This window comes from Linepithema humile, chromosome 4 (assembly GCF_040581485.1).
Source record: "Linepithema humile isolate Giens D197 chromosome 4, Lhum_UNIL_v1.0, whole genome shotgun sequence".
In the NCBI taxonomy this organism is placed as follows: domain Eukaryota; kingdom Metazoa; phylum Arthropoda; class Insecta; order Hymenoptera; family Formicidae; genus Linepithema; species Linepithema humile.
The window spans coordinates 30,811,057-30,830,326 of NC_090131.1; the positions used below are offsets into that span (position 1 = coordinate 30,811,057).

General features: G+C 40.2%; 1 protein-coding gene across 2 annotated transcripts in view; it reads right to left on the minus strand.

The window, feature by feature from the left end:
* The window catches only part of LOC105677265 (tachykinin-like peptides receptor 99D), a 35,379-nt gene extending 26,927 nt beyond the window's left edge, over positions 1–8,452 (minus strand). For both annotated transcript variants that reach the window (XM_012375762.2, XM_012375761.2), the window contains exon 1: positions 5,319–8,452. In XM_012375762.2, coding sequence (XP_012231185.2) covers positions 5,319–5,758 — 440 coding nt within the window. In that variant the 5' untranslated portion in view covers positions 5,759–8,452. The remainder of the gene's footprint in view (positions 1–5,318) is intronic.
* Between the last annotated feature and the right edge of the window lie 10,818 nt (positions 8,453–19,270).

Below are 19,270 nucleotides of genomic sequence, written 5' to 3' on the forward strand. Positions count from 1 at the left end.
TGTCGAGATCAGAATCATCTTTATCCCTCAACGATTTTATGCCCTTCTCGCGGATCGATCAATCTAATCGCGTTATTAATAATTTAGTTTGTTTCGGCTTCTAATTGAGTGTCTTTTTGATTGCTCGTCAAAATATATTAGCGAGCGACGATATTTCTGGATTTATCGTTTATATTTTCTCAGATGCTTTCTCTGTTTTCTCGTTTTCTCGAAACAAAAATGTTCTACTTTCCATACCGATTCGCAGCGTTTACGCGCCATTGAACTTTCATTGAATTTCTAATATAAAGAATCGATTCGCACAAAGTAAAGTCGCCGGTATTTTCCCGCTTCGGACGGGCGAGTTATTGTCGAGCAGGGGGGGGGGGGGGGAGAATATTTTTCCGAGATTCGCATTTCTTATTTTACCGTGCAACATGCTTTTCAGAATTCCGTTTCCAAGATACATATGTTGGCGGCGGCGGTAGTTGCCGCGCGAACGTGCGGTATTGTTTCAACGCGGCTCTTGTTTGAATTGGTATCGGAAGCATGCACGTGACATACCGCGCAAGGAGCTAACTGCACCGACGTTGTCAACGTCGGTCGTGTGCTGCGTGCATTTCCATTGCGAATAATGGATGCCGAACGTACACGGAAATGTTATAATGGCATCGATATTTAAAGATGAGCATTCTTCAAAACGCGAATGTATACTGCCGTTTCATGCAATTTCTGCAAATGTAAGCGTTATCTCGTAACAATAGAGCTCTATTTCCAGATGCAAAGTTTTCATTATACAGAATAATACACCCGATACCAATATCTCTTTAAGAGCATCGTGATTACATCGCGTGCAACGATTACATCGTTGTACTCACCGCACGCTAGTACGGTTGTATTCGTCTCCACACTTGACCGCTTCACTGTACCACGTTGCCGGATATAATCGAGTCGCAATATTAATTTTTAATAGAACGTCGTCACGATATCCGACAAACGATGTTAATCCTACATTGCATTTTCAGTGTTGTTAACGAGACTCTTATCTTTCCGCCGTGTAACCGTCGTTAACGAGATTTTATCTTTCTACCGTGTGGTAAATTACTTTATTATTCACTGATATTCTGCAAAAATCGGTAAATAAGATTTTATCGCAATACTCATCAATTGACGCTGTAGAGCAACGAATACGTTTAGTAAATCGTGGCGATATAACTATGCTCTCGTTATGTAATATAAATATATCTCTGCTGAATAGAACGTGCGAGAAGCGTTGGGGTATTTTTATCCGAGAAAAATTGAACGCGTCCGCGCGTTTTAACAGGGTGAGACGTCTCTCTGCACACACGACAGAACTCTCTAACCGGCAATGAAAAGTTACGAGCGAAAGGGAATTATGGCGAGCGAGGGCGAAAGCTTTCTTGAATAAAGAGCACTTCGAAGAATTCTAGATATTTCTAGGCAGCGATGATAACGCTCTTTTGGGATAAATATGGAGAGAAGAACACTTGCAACGTTCTCGTTTGTGGATTTGCATAAAAAAGAAAATTCATTCACAATGGAATCTATAGCAAGAATAACCGCGATAGTTAACTTTCAATAGTGTATTCCTCTTCATTGTATTCCTCTCCACTATTCCTCTCCACTGTGTATGTAAAGTCGTACGCTCTATTCTAATGAGATTGTAAAAATAACATTTTACGAGATACAGCTGCGTAAGATCATAAAAATAACAGGTTTTACGGACAATTTGCGTAAAAATAACGTCGAATGATTCGTGTTACGTACAAATTTGCTAGATGCCTGATTGCATTTTAATGAGCGCGTTGTAATTCAGCTAAGTCTCTCGGTCTGAATTAAGTAAAAAAGCATGGCAATTATTCGTGGTTAATATTTTAACCGCTAATGTGGGCAAAGTGCACCGACGTTTTCCCGTTTCCGTACGGAGATGTGCATTAAACCGCAGGAACTAATTCTCGTTCGTTACGTGCCCATCGCGACCGCATCAAGGTCAAGTGCTTCGCGATATAATTTATGATCTCTACTGGTGGTTATTATCCTTTTCAGGATCTTCCGCTCTTTCTTACACGCGGTGATGATACTTGGCGTCATTCGCAGCTAGTCTTTCTTAGGGGCGTTTTCTCGCCATTCAAGTGCCTAAAAGAAAAATATTTCAAGCGACGACAAGTGATTTTTTACCTCGTGCCATCAATTATTTATCCCCTTTCTCACGATGAAAAGAAACTTTGCCGATCCTCTTCTATTCGCGGCTGCGTGGTGCGATTGCCTCTCCTCCTTCGACCTCTCGAGATCGACCTTTCCCAGGGCAATACTTACATACGTATCGACAGGCGCGCCTACACACGTAGGTAGATAGTGATAACAGCAATATCCTTGCGTGAAGCTATCGAGTGTCGGAGAAAATTAACTAGCGATCCAATCTCTGAGTTTTTCCATACCCACGACAACATCTGCCTCTGACGTGTTTATACGAGGCGCGACGGATAGAATCGCGGATGAATTCATTGGAACGACTTTTCCTGCGAAGGAAATCTGCGTTTTAATATAAACGTTGGCGCTTTTCCGCGGTGCACACGATTGGTTTTATTACGACGATATGAATTTGTTCGAAGAAATTGTCGTCGGAAAGTGGTGTGCCGATTAAGTTTCCTCCAGTCCATTCAATCTCATTGCATTTACAGAAGCTCGTTGCGACCAACGTATATAAAGTCCCTGCTCTGTAATACATTTAATGATCTAGATAAAAGCGTCTGTCGCAGGGAAAACCGATCGAGACCGTATTCAACTACAATGCCCGTTATTTCTATCGGACGCGATATCTACATTCCGATGAGTCTCTTTCTCTCTCACTCACTCACTCTCTCACTCACTGACTCTCTCTCTCACTCACTGACACACTCTCTCTCTCTCTCTCTCTCTCTCTCTCTCTCTCTCTCTCTCTCTCTCTCTCTCCCTCCCTCCCTCCCTCCCTCCCTCCCTCCCTCCCTCCCTCTCCCCTCTCCCCTCTCTCTCCGTCTATCTTCTCCATACTGTAGTGTCATTGTCAAGAACTCAGATTTCCATGCTCCGTGATAACGCACATTATCATTTATCGAGAATGCCGCACGGGAATGGCTCGATCGAGTGCAACGCTCCATTGGCGTTTCCTCCTCGACGAAATGTCTCTTGAAAATGGCCCTGTATCGATGTTGGCCACGGAATATCGATGGCAGTCGTCGCGCAGACAACAATGCATGTAACGTTCGGCGTCACCCCTCTAGTATATCGCCGAAAATTAGTTTCCGTGATAAATCCGTCCGCGCGCGCGGCATGCGTCGTTCGCGGTTATCGGCGCTCGCCACTGGCGATCCAATCCCCTCCTGTGTCCTCGGTATAAAAACGAATTTCTGGATTTATGACCTGAGCACCTTTTCCAATATACGTCGCATCTGTCGACGACAGCGGAAAGGATCGAAATTTTTATCGACAATTACGTTTGAATATGTCTAAATCTTTGAGAAATACGCTGTTGTTTTAGGGCAACAAACATTGTGTAAGATATCATGAGAAAGAGACCGGCCTTTAATCGTTTATGTTTCTCGCAGTTCCGTGAATATTACTTACAGATAGCGGTTTTTTTTTTAAACACAGTGAAGGGAAGAAATATACATTCGCAAAAAGCAACATTCTAATTGGCGGTTTTCCTCGTTCAGATTTCGAGGCTTTTATTACCGAAGTTCTATCGAGGCAATCATTCGCTCGGCTAGATAGGACGCGAATTTAGCGTAATCGGCTTTGAGATGGGTTGTTTAGCTTGAAAAGTGAGTAGTTTAAGCGGTCGCGCTCAAAATGGTACTGATATTAGCCGCGACTTGCGGCAGAATCTTCAGTTCGCAACTCTCTGTGCTGGTTTAACCGATCACTTTAAGTGAATGCTTCCTCCCTTTAATCAATGGAATTAATTTTTTTTTTAAATCTGATTAAAGAATCATAGTGCTGTGAATTAAAATTGGATCTATCGCGACAATAAAAAGAGCGGTAAATTACGTATTCCGTTGAGAATGTAATATCCAAATGGCGCTTATTCGAAGTGGAGAAGGCGTTTTAAAAAATTAGTCCAACATTTTCAAGCTCGCAGATTGAATTGCACTTTTTTTCCCAATATATTTCCGCAAAAAAGTATTCTTGTTATATTTGTTCACTTTCGTGCGCTTGCAATCTCTTTATTAAATCATTTGTTGCGGAGCAATTGTTGACAGAAAAAAGTGGTAATATGTACTACCGTTAAAAACAATCGTGCAAACTTTTCTTGTGCAAGTAACTCGGACACGGTAGATTTAGAAAGTGCGCGTATTAATTACATAAGAGAAAAATATCACCACTGGCAATATTTCGATTAAACTGCAAATACGAGTAGCAAGTTGAGATTTGTTGAACTACGTAATTGGATCTTGGTGGCTTGGCTTCATGGTTTTATCTCGTTTAATCGCGGAGCAGGTGATGTTTGCAATGCGAGTATTTATCTTTCTCGTTTTTCGTCGCAGACGACTTTCGACGTCAGATTGATCTTCGTCGTTAACCCTCCTTAACGCAACGTTATATACGACGCACTCACACCAACTTTTATTCATGCCGGGACTCCTAAGGATAAACAGAAGGAAATGTGTTTTCCCAGAACCGGATATCGATCTAAGGGAGATCCCGGCACGAGCTACGCGCTAAAAGGGGGAATCTACGGGAGTTAAAGCTCCACTGTTTTCGAAATTATTGATTGTCTGACCTATCTAAGGATTATGGTGATAATTTGTTTTTAGACAAGATGATTAGCGCGTTGACAAGTATATTCTTCGCTCACGGTGAGTTCAGGTCTCGTGCAATAGCGAGGGAAATCCTAAGCGGCATTGTTCTAAAATTGAACGCGATTTAGAACGCCATCATTTGAAACGCATAATCGTTCGCCGTTTCAAAATAATACCTTAATTGTTCTGTATTCGAATAAATTTAGAGAATCATATTGTGTCTATAATAAAAATTATATCAATAAAAACCGAATGGTGTTAAGAAAAATGTCTATTAATATATTTATTATTTATCTCGATATAAAGAAAATTAAAAAATAGCCTTTTTAAGTGCAACAGCAGTATACTTTACAATAATATTGTATGCGTTACAATGCGTACGAATTTAATCGCGTATTCGCGTATCCGGGTAGCAATCGAAATATCTGGATTTTTGGATACCAAGACAATACTGAAAAATTCGAGCAATAGGCGCGGGTATTTGGGTGGTATAGAAATGATCTAATTTATATTAATAGTTATTTGAAAAGAAAAACTCACCGATCAATGGATATTGCCATCAGAGTGAAGACGCTAGCGCATATGGTGAGGACCGCGATAAACTGGGAAATCTTGCAGTAGAGGGTGCCGAACGGCCAGTGACTGTTGAGCATGTACGTGTAGTTGAAGATGACATTGAGAGTGGAGACCATGGCGTCCGCGATGCTGAGGTTCACCAGGAAGTAATTGGTGACGGTGCGCATTCGTCTGTGCGCCAACACGATCCATATCACTATCAAATTGCCGCCGGTTGCCACGGCGATCATGCAGGCGAACAGAAACGTCCAAATCATCTGCCGCCACCACGGTAGCACGAATTGATTTCGCGGCTCGAGATCCGTATAGTTGCTGCCGTTGTGATAGCCGTCATAGTCGTACGTAGTTACGTTCCAAGGGTAAGACGTGGTGTTGAACAACGTCGAATCGTTAAAGTTCTGCATCACGAATCGCTAATCTCTCTCCGTGATTTCCGTTTGAGCTATACGAACGAAAGACTGTCGGGTATTTTTACTCACTGCTCTCTTCCACCGCTTTAATAGTTGCCTCTATTCATCTTTCAGTTTGTAATTTTGTCTTGCGCGGTGTTTATTTCTTTTTATCCCATCTCAAAGATCGCAGCCGGAACGCGCAATTTTCATCTCCTCGTTTGCACTTCTGTTACTCTCCTCCTCCTTTTCCTTCTTCAAGATGCGCGGATTTCTTCGTAACTTGATACGCGATTGCAACATCAATAGCGTCATAAGGAGAGACTCGTTAGATCGATCGATCGTTGGATAATACATTCATGTATTATTTTATTTCTTTTCACGCTGAACGTGTTCGAGATATGCAAATACCCTTGAAAAATATTTCCTCGGCGCTTAATTTAAAAGATGAAAATTTGCTGCTGAGAGAAACCACCGGGACCATTATCTTTCAGGGCAAATAACTTACATAATCCTGTCGACCACGTATAGTGGCCAACTAACTCGGCCAAGTTTTCATGACCACGTCGATGTAACTTCAATAATTGTATTACACCTGTTCTCGTGTAGCAGCCGAGCATGTTACGATCGAAACATCGAGCAATGTTCGGAATTTCCGTCTTTCGACTCTGCGTTGCCACGAGAAGAGACTCAGTCGCCTGGTCAAAGAATCAGCATTCATCAATCTCGTGTTCTCGTTGTTGCGACGCCGCTGTTGCGACAATATTCGTTTTACGCTCCTTCGGCGTTGTCGATTTTCTTATTCACGTTCAATGTTCCGCGTGAAAGCGCAATTATCGGATGTCGAAAACACGAACCTATGATTTCGGCGCGTGTTGTATTGCGCGTCGGTGAATCGCGTTTTTCCGACTGGTCGATTTTAATTGGAAATCGCTCATTAGCGACGGGACAAAAATTGATTTGGAATGAACTCGCAGCTTGTGTTACGCGTGGGCGGTCTCTCGATTACGCGAAACCGTTAATTCAAGTCCATTTTCCTGTTTATCGATCTTGTTGTAACAATCTTTCGGGCCTATTTCATTACTTCATCGCGGCAGCGGTGAGCACGTCGATAATATCGGACTGTTACTGTATAGCTTCGTTAGTTAGACTGCAAGGTAACGCCGGCTGCACGGCCGACAGCTTCAATTTGACGTTCGAACTCACTTCCACTCGCGTTTCATGCACGGGCGCTCTCTGCAAGATCCGCGTCCCAGATCGTCGACCAGTCGTCCCCGCCGGATGAAGACCCATTGTCCTCACGGCTCATTCGCCGAAGATGAATGCGCGTTTTTTTTCCGATATCTCCGAAGCTTTGATATAACTCTTTTCCTTCGTAGATGTAGTCGTTATCGTGACGGAGTTTTTGTACCCGTTTTTTTATCTACAATTAGAAATCGAGATCACAGTCATTGATTATTACGCCGATCTTTCGACTTAGGAAAGTCTGATGGATTTCCGGTTTATGGGAGTTTTGCGTTTAATCATCCCGCCGTTGCTCCAGCCGGCGCGTATATCGTCGTTCGGTGCTATTTAACGATTACTGAAGCATCGTTAACGTTTCGCCGTGAAATTCGTCCGTCGTTTTACGACGGCGAGGCGATTTTTTTGCACGTTAACTTTTCTAGCTGACGAGTAGCATCGCACAGTAATACAATAAATATCGCTTCTGGAATTTACCAGCGCCGTTCATCGTTGTTCCACGTTTTGTGCTGGAAGAAAAATCTCACTCTGGTCCGTCATATGATAGAATACCTAATGGGGCCGAGGTTTTGTAACGATTCTCGTCAAACATTTATTCTGTTCCACGCGCTCATAATTCAATGCCCCTTTTTGCGACATTGTATCGCGTATTGTTGCAAAATTAGGCCAACTGAACTTTCTTGTCACGTTTCACGCAAATGGAAATGTTACGTCCTATTTCAGCTTTTTTACGATTTCGTGGTCTATGGCCGATCACGTGGGCGGGAGAGCTTTCGCGTCACGTCGCTAATAAAATCTTCCCCGAGCACAAAGTCTGCATTATCGTCGACTTCCCGTCGCGTATCACGCGCGGCGGACACGCCTCTCGGTAGCTTCGTGCATTCAATCGGGCGTCGACAGTAACCGGAAAACTGAATCTCCGTTTAATTCTCCGTGCTTTCGCGATACCTCTTGCACAGATCCGCCATCCGTCGCATTACGTGGGTCGCCATTTTCGTCGTCCGACACGCTTGGAATTTTAAGGTACAACGGTTCCGCACATTTTTCTTCACTACGATGACACCGCTCGCAATCCTTTTTCGACGTTACTCCGGACGAGAGTTTCGCCTTGTATTCCACGCGAACACCGTCGGAAATCTTCTTAATTTTCAATTGGCTTCGAGATTTTGCAACACCAGCGTGGCGCGCCGCGTTTATAACAGTTTAAGTGAAATTGTTCTTTCATAGCCGAGAGCGCTTTGGTGAAAGATAAAGGAAAGCGGGGAGTAGGAAGTGGCGGGATCGCGTCGCCGTAGTTTTCAGAAAGTTCCCGACTCGCACCGAAAGAAAGTTCGTCCGACGTTCGTGTGATCGATACGAAAGTTCTTCGGGAACAACGCGTAACTAGTCTCCGGGACATACAATTTGTGAAACTTCGCAGAAGGCTCGCTTTTCGAGGACATTCGATGGAGAGGAGCTTCCACAAGAATCTCACCGCAAAAGCGTTGATCGACGAACCGCAGAGACCTACCAATTCTGTTTTCGTTCGCCGGCCGATGTTGCGAAGACGTTTGCAGACTGAATATTATTACGGTGGCGTTGTCACCGCTGTCTGTCAAGCGTGAACGAGAATCTCGTTGTTGAAATTGGTGTCCTCTTTGTAAAATTCCATGTTGACTTAGAATTAATTCTACAGCGTGTCCTTATGCTTACGAATTTCTCGCTGATCACCGTTTCGTCGTCGTGCCTTCTACGATCTGAAAAAAAATTATAAAATCCAAAGTTAGTTTTTAAGATCAAAACACCATTTGCGCGAAAACGTGAAAAGATCTTAAATTATTGCGCGCAATTTTTCCAATGTGGTCTGGCAGTAAAAATGTTCGGCCCGTATTTGGGCGATAAGTCTGGGGAACGTAATTGACGGGTGTGAAATTTCATCTGTCTTGTTCGATAAGAAAAAGAAGATACGGAGGGAGAAGCACGTTTGCAGAAGGGCGCAGAGCGAAGAACAGATGCGTTGATTATGAGCCATTAAATTTCCCAAAGGAATTCAATTATAAAACGGGACTATATTGGTGCGCGTTTGTCTCAATTAAAACGCTCGAGGATTGCAAGATGCGGCGCGTTTCGTGTACCTTCGGATAATTGTTCCACGCAATTGAGATATTATTATTCTTTCCAATCATTAAATTATCACTTCACCGACGCTTCATCAAGATGTAATCGTCGATGACCGTCGTGCCAAAAGGGTGAAATTATTATTTTGTTAAATAATTGTTGCAAAACAATATTTATATATATTTAATAGTCACCTTTGTCACATCGGTCTGTTTTGATATCGTTATTTTACGTTTACATATATCGCACCACTGTCCGTTTAATTTTCTCTTGTCAAACAGTGAGATATCATTTGCTTAACTACGTTGCAGCCGTATTATTCTTTCTATTATTCACGTTATTTGTCTACGGTAAGTTTCTCGCACATACACCGTAATATACGCACAAAGAAAAATAATAATAACCATTCTTCATCTGGTTTCTTTGATAAAATGGTGTAATTATTAAATGATATATTTAGAAGAATCTATATCTAGAAGAATATTTTCTTTAAGCATATAATATTTCTACGTTGAGTGATTTGTTGTAATGCATAAATATCATGAGTTACATATTAGAATTGAGATTGTTTTCTCTAGCGTACACGATATTCTACGATCAAATAAATGTTTATTCATATTGTTTGTCCACGAAATGTGCTTTTCCGATACTTGGTTCGATCTAACACTGCGACCTCGTTCCTCATATTACATGTCGCTCACACACGCGCGAGAATAGTTATTACTGAAACGATGTTTTGCGAAAAAATTGTGTAAAACTTGACTTACAAAAAAATAATAATTTTTCTCTACGGAAATAAAAAATAAAATAATAATTAGCACCATAAATAGCTTTATTGTCGCGATTGTGCTACGAAACCGCAAGATTAACGGGGAAATTATGCGAGTGGCGGCACCTTTTTCGCTCGTACACGCGCACATTTGAATAACGTCATGCTAGACAAATTGCAACCAAAACTGTGTTGCCGCTGGCAACAATTATTTCAGTCATATAGCGTACAATTAAAATCAGAGTTTATGCGACCTATCCGTAGATAGATAAGGAATAAAGAAAGAATTCCATTCTAAAACGCAAAAGAATTTTGACAATTTTTAGGAAGAATTATTATAATATATTATTCCAAAACTTTGCATACATATTTCTTTAGAAGCATCTTTATAAATATCTGTGTGACAAAATACTTCTCTTGCTTTCTAATTTAGAAGAATGTTAAAAAAGATATGTTGCGAATGAGCATAATTACCGCGGTTCTAGAATAAAATATCCTTTTAAAACAACATCGCAGGATACATTATCGTCCGTATATATTATTATGCGCACCAAATAATAATCCGTAAATCGAAATTTCATGCACCGCCGGTCTCTTAATTTCCACACCAATAATTTGTAAATGACTTATATTCAATGCGCGCATTTTCCAAAAAAGTTATTTTACTTTCTTTCATATTTTATAATTGTGTTGTATTTTCATCTGCTCCATGTTTTATATTCCGCGTAACTCAATATTAATCGGGATTTATCGCCCGGGCCGAGTGTATTCGTCTGTCGTCGCTTTGTTTCGCATGGTCCATTCAATGATGCGACTAATTCGTTGGAAACTTCCTAAACTATGCGTATACATGGTTACTGCGGTATGCGACTGTCCTCCGATTGAACGCGCTGTTTTGCGGTAGGATGAGTAGTGAGTGAAATGGAGCAATTAACGCTGGAATATTGTTTCTGAATCTGAAAATAGCTATCGCGATCGATATAACACTGCGATGATAGTGTGCGAGGCGGAGAGAGCGTAGGGCGTCGTGACGTTTGTGGCATTCGTGACGATGTATGTAATTTCAGGTTTTCGTAACACCCACAAACTAACTGTCCGAGAATCTCCCCTATCTCTCTTTCTTTCTTGGTTTTAGACACTTGTGAGCTATTAGCCAGGATTAAAACGGGATTGTGCCGTAGACTGTAAAATTGCATTTTACGTAGTTTTCTCGAATTTGTCGGAACAGATGTTGTCTGCGAAAATGCAATTAGTAGCAATTACTTTCACTCAAGAGATAAAGATTGTCCGCATTATCGTACCCTAAAAAAATCTCTTGTACTTTTTTTTTTTTTTTTTTTTTGAAATGCATATATTATATATTTATATAAGTTTAATTAATACATATTTCATTAATACATTCAATTAATACACATTTTTATGTAGGTTTCTGCGCGTTAAAAATTTAAAGCACTAAATTGATCATTCAATTAACTGAAAGGAAGTCTATGCTCTGCAGACCTACATTTCTTCTCACGTCCGTCAGTATATTGCGATTTTCCGCACAGTCGGAAGTCACTTCTGATCGCCGATAAAAATTTCATGAGCGTTCGCAAGTGATGTTTTTAAACACACATTTGCACGTATCTAGGCACGTCAATTCGGCCAAGAAGTCACGTCGTTTCTAGCAGTCCGTAAAAGAAGTGCAGAATTTATGCACAGCGCAGCGAGAAAGAACGTGCGCGAAAGAATGCCGGCGTGAAAATTGAATGTGTGATCTCCATGCATCGGTGTTAAGGTAGCGAAGGCAAATAGAACGGCAGTTGAGGACGAACAGAATTGTTTCGATGTGGTGCGCTTCAACAATGGTACACGTCGGTACGGAGCCGTGAAGTATGCAAATTGTGAATCACTCTGGACCGTACAACTGCGGTTGTGTAGCGCAGAAAAAGTTTTTCACTCTTCTTTGTACCGGGAGTAGCCAATATTCGACTCACAATTGGTCGAATAAGCGTATCCGCCGTTCGTGCGGAATCGACCGTTCAGAAGATACGATCTGGTGGATTTAGAATCCCGTGAGGACGAGGACTTTTATCTCTATCGTAATTTTTATCGAGCCCTTACTACGAATTACGTTGTTATATGTCTTTTATCAGTAACAGAATTCTAAAATTATATGACGATTTTAAGATTATTACATGAAGACGTAAATGAGAAAAATTAAATGAAAAATGTGGAATATGAAAAGAGGTCGAGAGTAATGTACATACAACTAAGCAATATAAAAATAAATTTATCTGACGAAATATATTTAATATAATGATAAATTTGAATGTAACTGAATTGAATTCAATAATAATTGTATTTCTAAGTGATCCTTTTCAGAGAGAATAAGTAAAAATATATATTATAGATAAAATATATAGTAATCTTCCGGAATATATACTTCTAACGGAAATATATTAAATCTCTTTAGTTGAAGAAATCCCAGAAGTTTCGAGAATAATTAAGAGTAAGATTTGAGATAAATTTTGGTTATTCAACTTTGAGAACTTGAGCCTTTTTCGCTTTCGAGAACTCGGTTCTTTTTCGCTTTTTTTTTATTTTCTTCTTTGATAGTTTTATTATTTTTGAAATTATGTGTGTTTAAAAGTTGAAATTTATTTGAAGCGTATACAACGTTTCACAAGAGTTATCGTCAGAAATGGCTGAATCGGACAGTCCTTTTGTAACAAGCCACAAACTGTCTGAAGTTGTTTGCATTCAATTCTGTACATATGTTATTCCTATCAAACTTTCGCTAAATTTTCACCTAACATAGTCGTTCTTTCATTTTCCCCCGAAGAAAGAAACAGTAGATAGGCGCATATAAGTTTGATGTTTTTTCACGATTTATCTCGCCTCTTGCATGCTGCTGGCTCGCATAAATGTATAAGGTCTAATGAACACTGGTCGTTATAGCAGCTGGCATCGATCTTGCAGGCTTATCTGCTTTATAATAGCAAAGGTAAGAGGTTTTGCTGAACTAATGGCATCTGCCTTGGATAAAGTATCGTCACTACTTAACTAAGAGTCGAAACAAGACTGCTTTTTTTAGAATAGAAGATGAGAGTAATTCAGCGCAAGATAATGTACATATACATTCTATGTATACGACACATGTGTCTTAATACATAGCTGAAATATAGTTGCAATTTTCAGTCAATTTTTGAAGTGGAAGCCTGTTGCCGTCCTTTTATCGTTAACAAAAAATCGCCGTATGTATGTAACAAAAGCGCGCGATGTTCTCAAAAGCTATTATAATAAAAGTGATTCTCCAAGGCTTAAGGTCTCTCGCTTGAATTCTTCTTCGTAAATAACTCTCATTTTATTAATGATTAAACACTTGTGTCGCTTTTATATATGCACATTCTCTTCTCTATCTATATTCTTGTGTTGATTCATGATAAATTCAGAAAGAATATGTTTCGATACATAAATTTACAGAAAGCTTTTAGGCTGACGGATTTCCGATAGATACAAACCGAGCGAGCAACGAAACGTATCTCTCTTCTATTGACAAGAAGATGCAGCACAAAGTAATTAAATGCTCGAAAATACGATAACTTTCTCTTAACCACCGGAGTGGCACGTGAGATATACGGCTAGTCTCGCAATGGCACTAACACTCGGTACCGATGTTATCCAGAAGTCAGCGAACACAGTTTGTTAAAGTTTATCTACGTGCACGATATTTCGTAGTTGCGTTTACAACTCGTACGTTCGCTTTGTTTTGCTCCTTTTCTCCTTACTTGTATTCTCTGCTATTCTCAAGTTACATTCAATTTATTTATTATCTGCACGCAGAGTATTCATTTACGCTTATAGCATAAGTATAGTCAATTTAAATTTCTAATAAACTTTTTCTTAAAAAATACATTTTTTCTTGCAAATACAATTGCATCGATCGCATAAAAATATGTAAATGTTATTCAACGAGGGCGAACGATTTTAAAGCAAAATGTATTTCGATGTTTTGATAAACTTATAATATTTTCAAAGGTAAATTATAATATATAATAATCTAATATTTAATAAATTCATCAAATGTGGTGAGAATAAAATGGATAACATAACACCTTTTGTTCTCATTACGATTTGCAAAAATGTAGAATATGAATGAGATAGAATATACAAAGAGTTGTATTCTTGCAATCTTTCGAGATGAAACAAGGCAATTCTGTAAGCTCACCGACCATTCTGTTTGACATGATTCCCCTTTGCAAAGAGATATGTTATAGATGAAATGAGCCTTGCTTCGAATGCAAGTCAGACGCGCATCAACAATAGATGCAATCCGCCTGATGGAAAAAGTCGTCCATCCATCTGGATGCCCATAAAACGTGATACCATCCGGCGCTTCTTTCCCAACTCTGCGTCTATCACAATCTCGCGCTTTCGCCCTTGGAAGCAAAACTATCTGTCAGAAAACGCGCTTCCCTGCATGTCTCGAAACTTTGGCGAGAAGAGAAATCTTATCTCAAGACGTCACCGTTTGTTATGAATGTGACGACGTCTGCGCGTGAAGCACTTGGAACTATCGGGGTCGCAATCGGCTGTTTCGACTCAGATCGATATGTCATCGCTCCAAACCGCGAAACGCAACTTGCTAGGCACTTGGAGACTCTCTCCTCTCGCTCCTGTTCGCATTCTTCACCGTGGAATTGAAATTCTCAGAATGTTTAGAAACATCGGCGAGGGAGCAAACGCGGATCGACCGCTCCGATACAGAGGAACGCCTTGGATTAGTTTATAGTAGTACACGAGCGAGCTCTTCGAGAAAGCGTCTCGTAACGAGTCGTCACGGAAGAAGAGGAACGCGAGCATGGAAAAATTCACCGCTGTCGCGACGAGCGTTTATTCCTGTCACGCGGTCAGACTTAAGACGTGGACGCGCCACTTACTATTTGACTAAGCGACAAAGCCCGAGAGAGAACTGCGCACGAGACAATAATAAGACGTCCTCGTATAATTCCCCTGCGCTAACAGGAAGAGAAAACAGTGTAGGAGTTGTATTCGAATTCTCTGTGGAAAGCGAGGAAAATGAAGAACAGAAAAACACACGTAGGACGTAAATCTCTTGGCTATTTTTAAACATTCTGCGATAAAGAAATAAGCGACAAAAGGATTAAAGTCTCATATTGAATTCTTTTGATTTCCCTCTTTCTTTTGTTTTCCCTCTTTTTTCATTTGGTGAACAGAAAACTAATAAATGGATTTTCATGTAATAATCCAAATGATGTAATAGTGAGTATTCATCACTGAAACTGACTTTTCCGCTTTATTGCACGCGTTTCTTCTTCGTTTTAACGGGAAATATTCTCTTGAAGTTTCGCTATTACAATAACGCGAAGGCTTAAAACTTCTTAAAGTGGAATAAACGTTTTGGCTGGAAGTAGAAAGCTTCCAGCCAAAAATCCATTATTAATGCTATGCTACAATTTTCGCGTTCATGTATTCGGTAAGAATTCATCCGCATACTTAACGTATCCTTTAAGCAACAACGCACGTATTATATTACACGTAAATTTTGAATAATCTTTTTTAATATTCCAAATTTTTTTTACTACACTGTCTCATCTTGCCGAGTTACTCGTAAAAATACTTTTACACTCATGGTGGTAAAATCTAATACTTTGCGTGTAACTGTAGCGGTGGAGTTTCGCTTTAGCCCATGATTGCCCTCGCTCGTATGCGGGAGAACGTGTAATTTCATAGTTTAACATATAAATTGGAATTAGCGCGTCAGAGATTGATATCTATCACGAGACGAGATCAACTGATTGACAATCGGACATCTCTATGCTGATTAAACAATTTAATATAGTCCGCTTCATAAAATATGAATTTGCATTGTGCCGCGATATTCAATCATAGTATATTTGATGTAAACCACGGCTCAGCATATCGACCGTACGATTTTTCTATGGCGCTATTGTTCCCACTTCTATTCGCGTCGAGAAATATATACGTTGTCCTTGCAGTGAAATTAGATTGCTGCTACTGCTGACGACACACTTAAGATGGCGTTCGCTGACTTAATATCGGCGGCATTACGTCAGGAGGAATTTGAGCGACCAGCTTGTAAAAAATTAATATTTTATAACGCTCTTGTATAAATACATCTAACGCAGAATTCAAGAAGCCGGGAAAAATTTCATTAATTTGCTGAGAATGTCGCACAAATGAGAGAAAATTCGAGCAGCGTCATCAAGAGATACCGGGTCGACCAAGTCGGGCGGCGCAGCGAACAGCGCAGAGTACACTCGCTACACTCGAAGAGCGTGACCCCGAATTCCTTCCTTCTTGACTTTCAAGTTTCTCTCTCAACGGCCATTTTAGTTATTAACGTAGTTTTTTTTCTCTTTTCGAGATTGTCGGGGCATGCGGGCGCATGTAGATTGGTCCGGCCGCGTTGTATATCTACACGTATGTTAATGCGAAACGGGACGCAACGGGATGCGGCGCGCTCTTAATACGATTAGCCCCGTGGTAATGGAGTACGCGAGAGCCGCCGGGTTGTTGGCGGAGTGGCGCCTGATCGTGTTATCAAGACACTGTCAATACTTCCCGAAGCAGTCCAAGTGCCGCAGAAGCCACTGTGTTACAAAGAGAAGATGTCTCTCGGTCCGGTCTACATCGCGAGTACACGGTGACCGCGCTATTACAGAATATAAGCTAGCGAGCACGCAGCAGTATAATCGGCTCCGATGCCAAGCGATCCGCTGTTGCAGACCGGATATAATGTACGTGATGATTTACAGAACGGAATACGAACGTTATTGAGCGATTTTTGGGTCGTCGCTACAACATTGACGTCGAGCGGTTAAAGCTGATCACGTTATCGATGGCCTGCCAATACGGGATTCTCAATTTCTCAATAACGCTCCGACGTAATAGAGATAAACGCCGATGTTGTTCCAGCGCTAATGAGTTATAAAAGCATGAAAAGATCGACTCTGATCCGAGGAAATCATGGAATTGATAAAAGTAATGAGCTCAATTCTTACGATCATTAAGCGTCAAGTGAATTCCAACTAAATGTTTGCACGACAATTTTCTCAACGTATCATTAAAAGTTCTTGGAAATATAAAAAATTGAAAAAAGCACACGATATTAATCAATATTTGCGTCCAAGCAAAACCGGAGGCGGAATCGAGATTAAATTTCCCGTGCAAAAATTTACGTAATTTAATTAAACAATATCAGTTACCACAATATATTTATTTGAAATTAATTTCAAAATCAAATATGCTCCTAAAGTAGGGCGCACGTAATATAATATTTTTCTTTGATACAAGTCAATAGCATTTTGCATAAAATGCTCCGTTTTTGTTTTTATTAAAATTTTAATAATAAAAATGACAAGAAAATGCAACTTGTCGTTTACTTCCAAAGGTGAAGAAAAACGAGAAAGAAATAAAGAACAGGTAACGTTAAAAAAATTGAACAACGTTGTTATTTTTAATTACATTTCCGCAACGCAATTAATTTGTCACATGCACGTCAGTTAATAAATCGTTCGATTTACGTGAAAATAATTCGGGTTTTGGCTCGCTTGCTCTGTTCTAATCTCACAATTAATGCGCATAATTCTCGAGAATACCGGTGAACGTAATAACAGCCATAATTGTTGGTAATGAATTTTGCGTTACCGCTAAAGCCGGTGGACGTTACACGCTGCGTTTGCACCGCATCTTCGTGAATAGCTCTACAACAGATGGGACACTCGCTTACCGTTCGTATAAATAAGCGGCAGCCTCGTGACACAAAACAAATGTTTTTTCAATGAAAATAAAAGCTTTAAAAATTACATGACACTTTTTTTTTGTATTTAAAGCCTAGTTATTAATGTGAATAAAATATCGTTCTCCAATTTGAAATACTTTAACTATTATTCATAAATTAATAAAAGAAATTTAAAAAATTAAGAAAAATATCACAAATAACTAAGCTGGGAATTTTTTTTCAAGTTAAAGTACATTATTCGATCATCGGTTTCGCGATACTAGTATCAAGATGGTTTACCACTGTTGGTCATCCGGCTGAGAAGATCGATGAAGTCTCACCCTGACCTGCGACGGATGATTAATGACGGATCGTTCCGCCTGTGCATCTCATTTGTCGCAGATCTGTGTCTCGTTGAGTTATCTCGGATCCTGAATCCAATATTTCGCAAAATAATGCGGCATAATAGAGAAAAATAATAATTATACGCAAAGATTCGCCTTTCGAATTTCCGAAACTATGTATTCGGTATCGCATAAATCTCGTGGGGAATTTGTATTCGCGGAAGGTTGCATTGTTTGTACGCAACAGGAACCTTCTTCCAATCAGCAGGCATGCACTAATGGAGGTGGTACTTGGTAAGCACATATTCTACCGCGTAATAATACACACGAAAGCATACAGGAGATATTATTCGGTGAATTTAGAGAGATATTCCGAAACGATATAGAGTTTACAAGCCGACTGGATTCGAAATAACGTTTGATAATGCGCACGGAGTTTATTAGCATTTTAAAGATTATTGCATAATAACTGGGCTAAAATGTTTTTGAATCATTCATATCATAATGAATTTTTCATAAAGTTTCGACGTCAATTATCATTATGAATATAACGTGAATACAACGATAATCTTCAAATCAAATGATAATCTCTGTCGAAAGAGCTTTTTTTTTGCTTATTGTGTTAGACGATCGTAGGAAAACGTTGCCCTGTTTATTCTGATCTATTTTTGAGGCGCAAAACAAAGATACGTTCGTAATACATAAAACGCAAAACGAAAGATACGTTGCCGTTGACTTCCCTCGCGTGGCCGTAAAAATCCGTTTATTCGTAGCAATGCATATTCATGACGCGCGCCAATAGCCGCCTACATCGCGTTTTCGCGAACGGAAATGACATTTAAATGAAGTTGCTATCGTTCACTATCGCCCATAACTTATGAGCAAATAAGCGTGCGAACGAATGGGAGTTCTGTGTGAAACAGTAAACTCACATTCATCGCCGGTAACGCAAAACGAGAAACAGTTGACTCGGTATATGGTGGTTGCGGTACAAGTTTCGATCATGCGGTGTACGTTGCATTTCGCAAAAACCCTCACGAAACTTGGCCTCGCAGTTCTGTACCTTCTTGATGGTTCTCCTCCCCTTCCTTCAGAAACTCAGGTTTAGCGCACATAGTTACGCAGCTATTGTTAATGCTGTAGCTTCGCTGTTTCGCGCGCGCCTTGTATATCAGCGGAAGTTGCGCACCTCCTCTTGACTGTAGATTCTTTGACGAGTTTGCTATTGATTTCGTCCCTCTCTACTCAAAATGTCGCGTATCGAGTGAAAACCGAACACCGTGTGTTAATATCGGACTAACGCCAGCTCGATAGTAGACAAAGTTTTG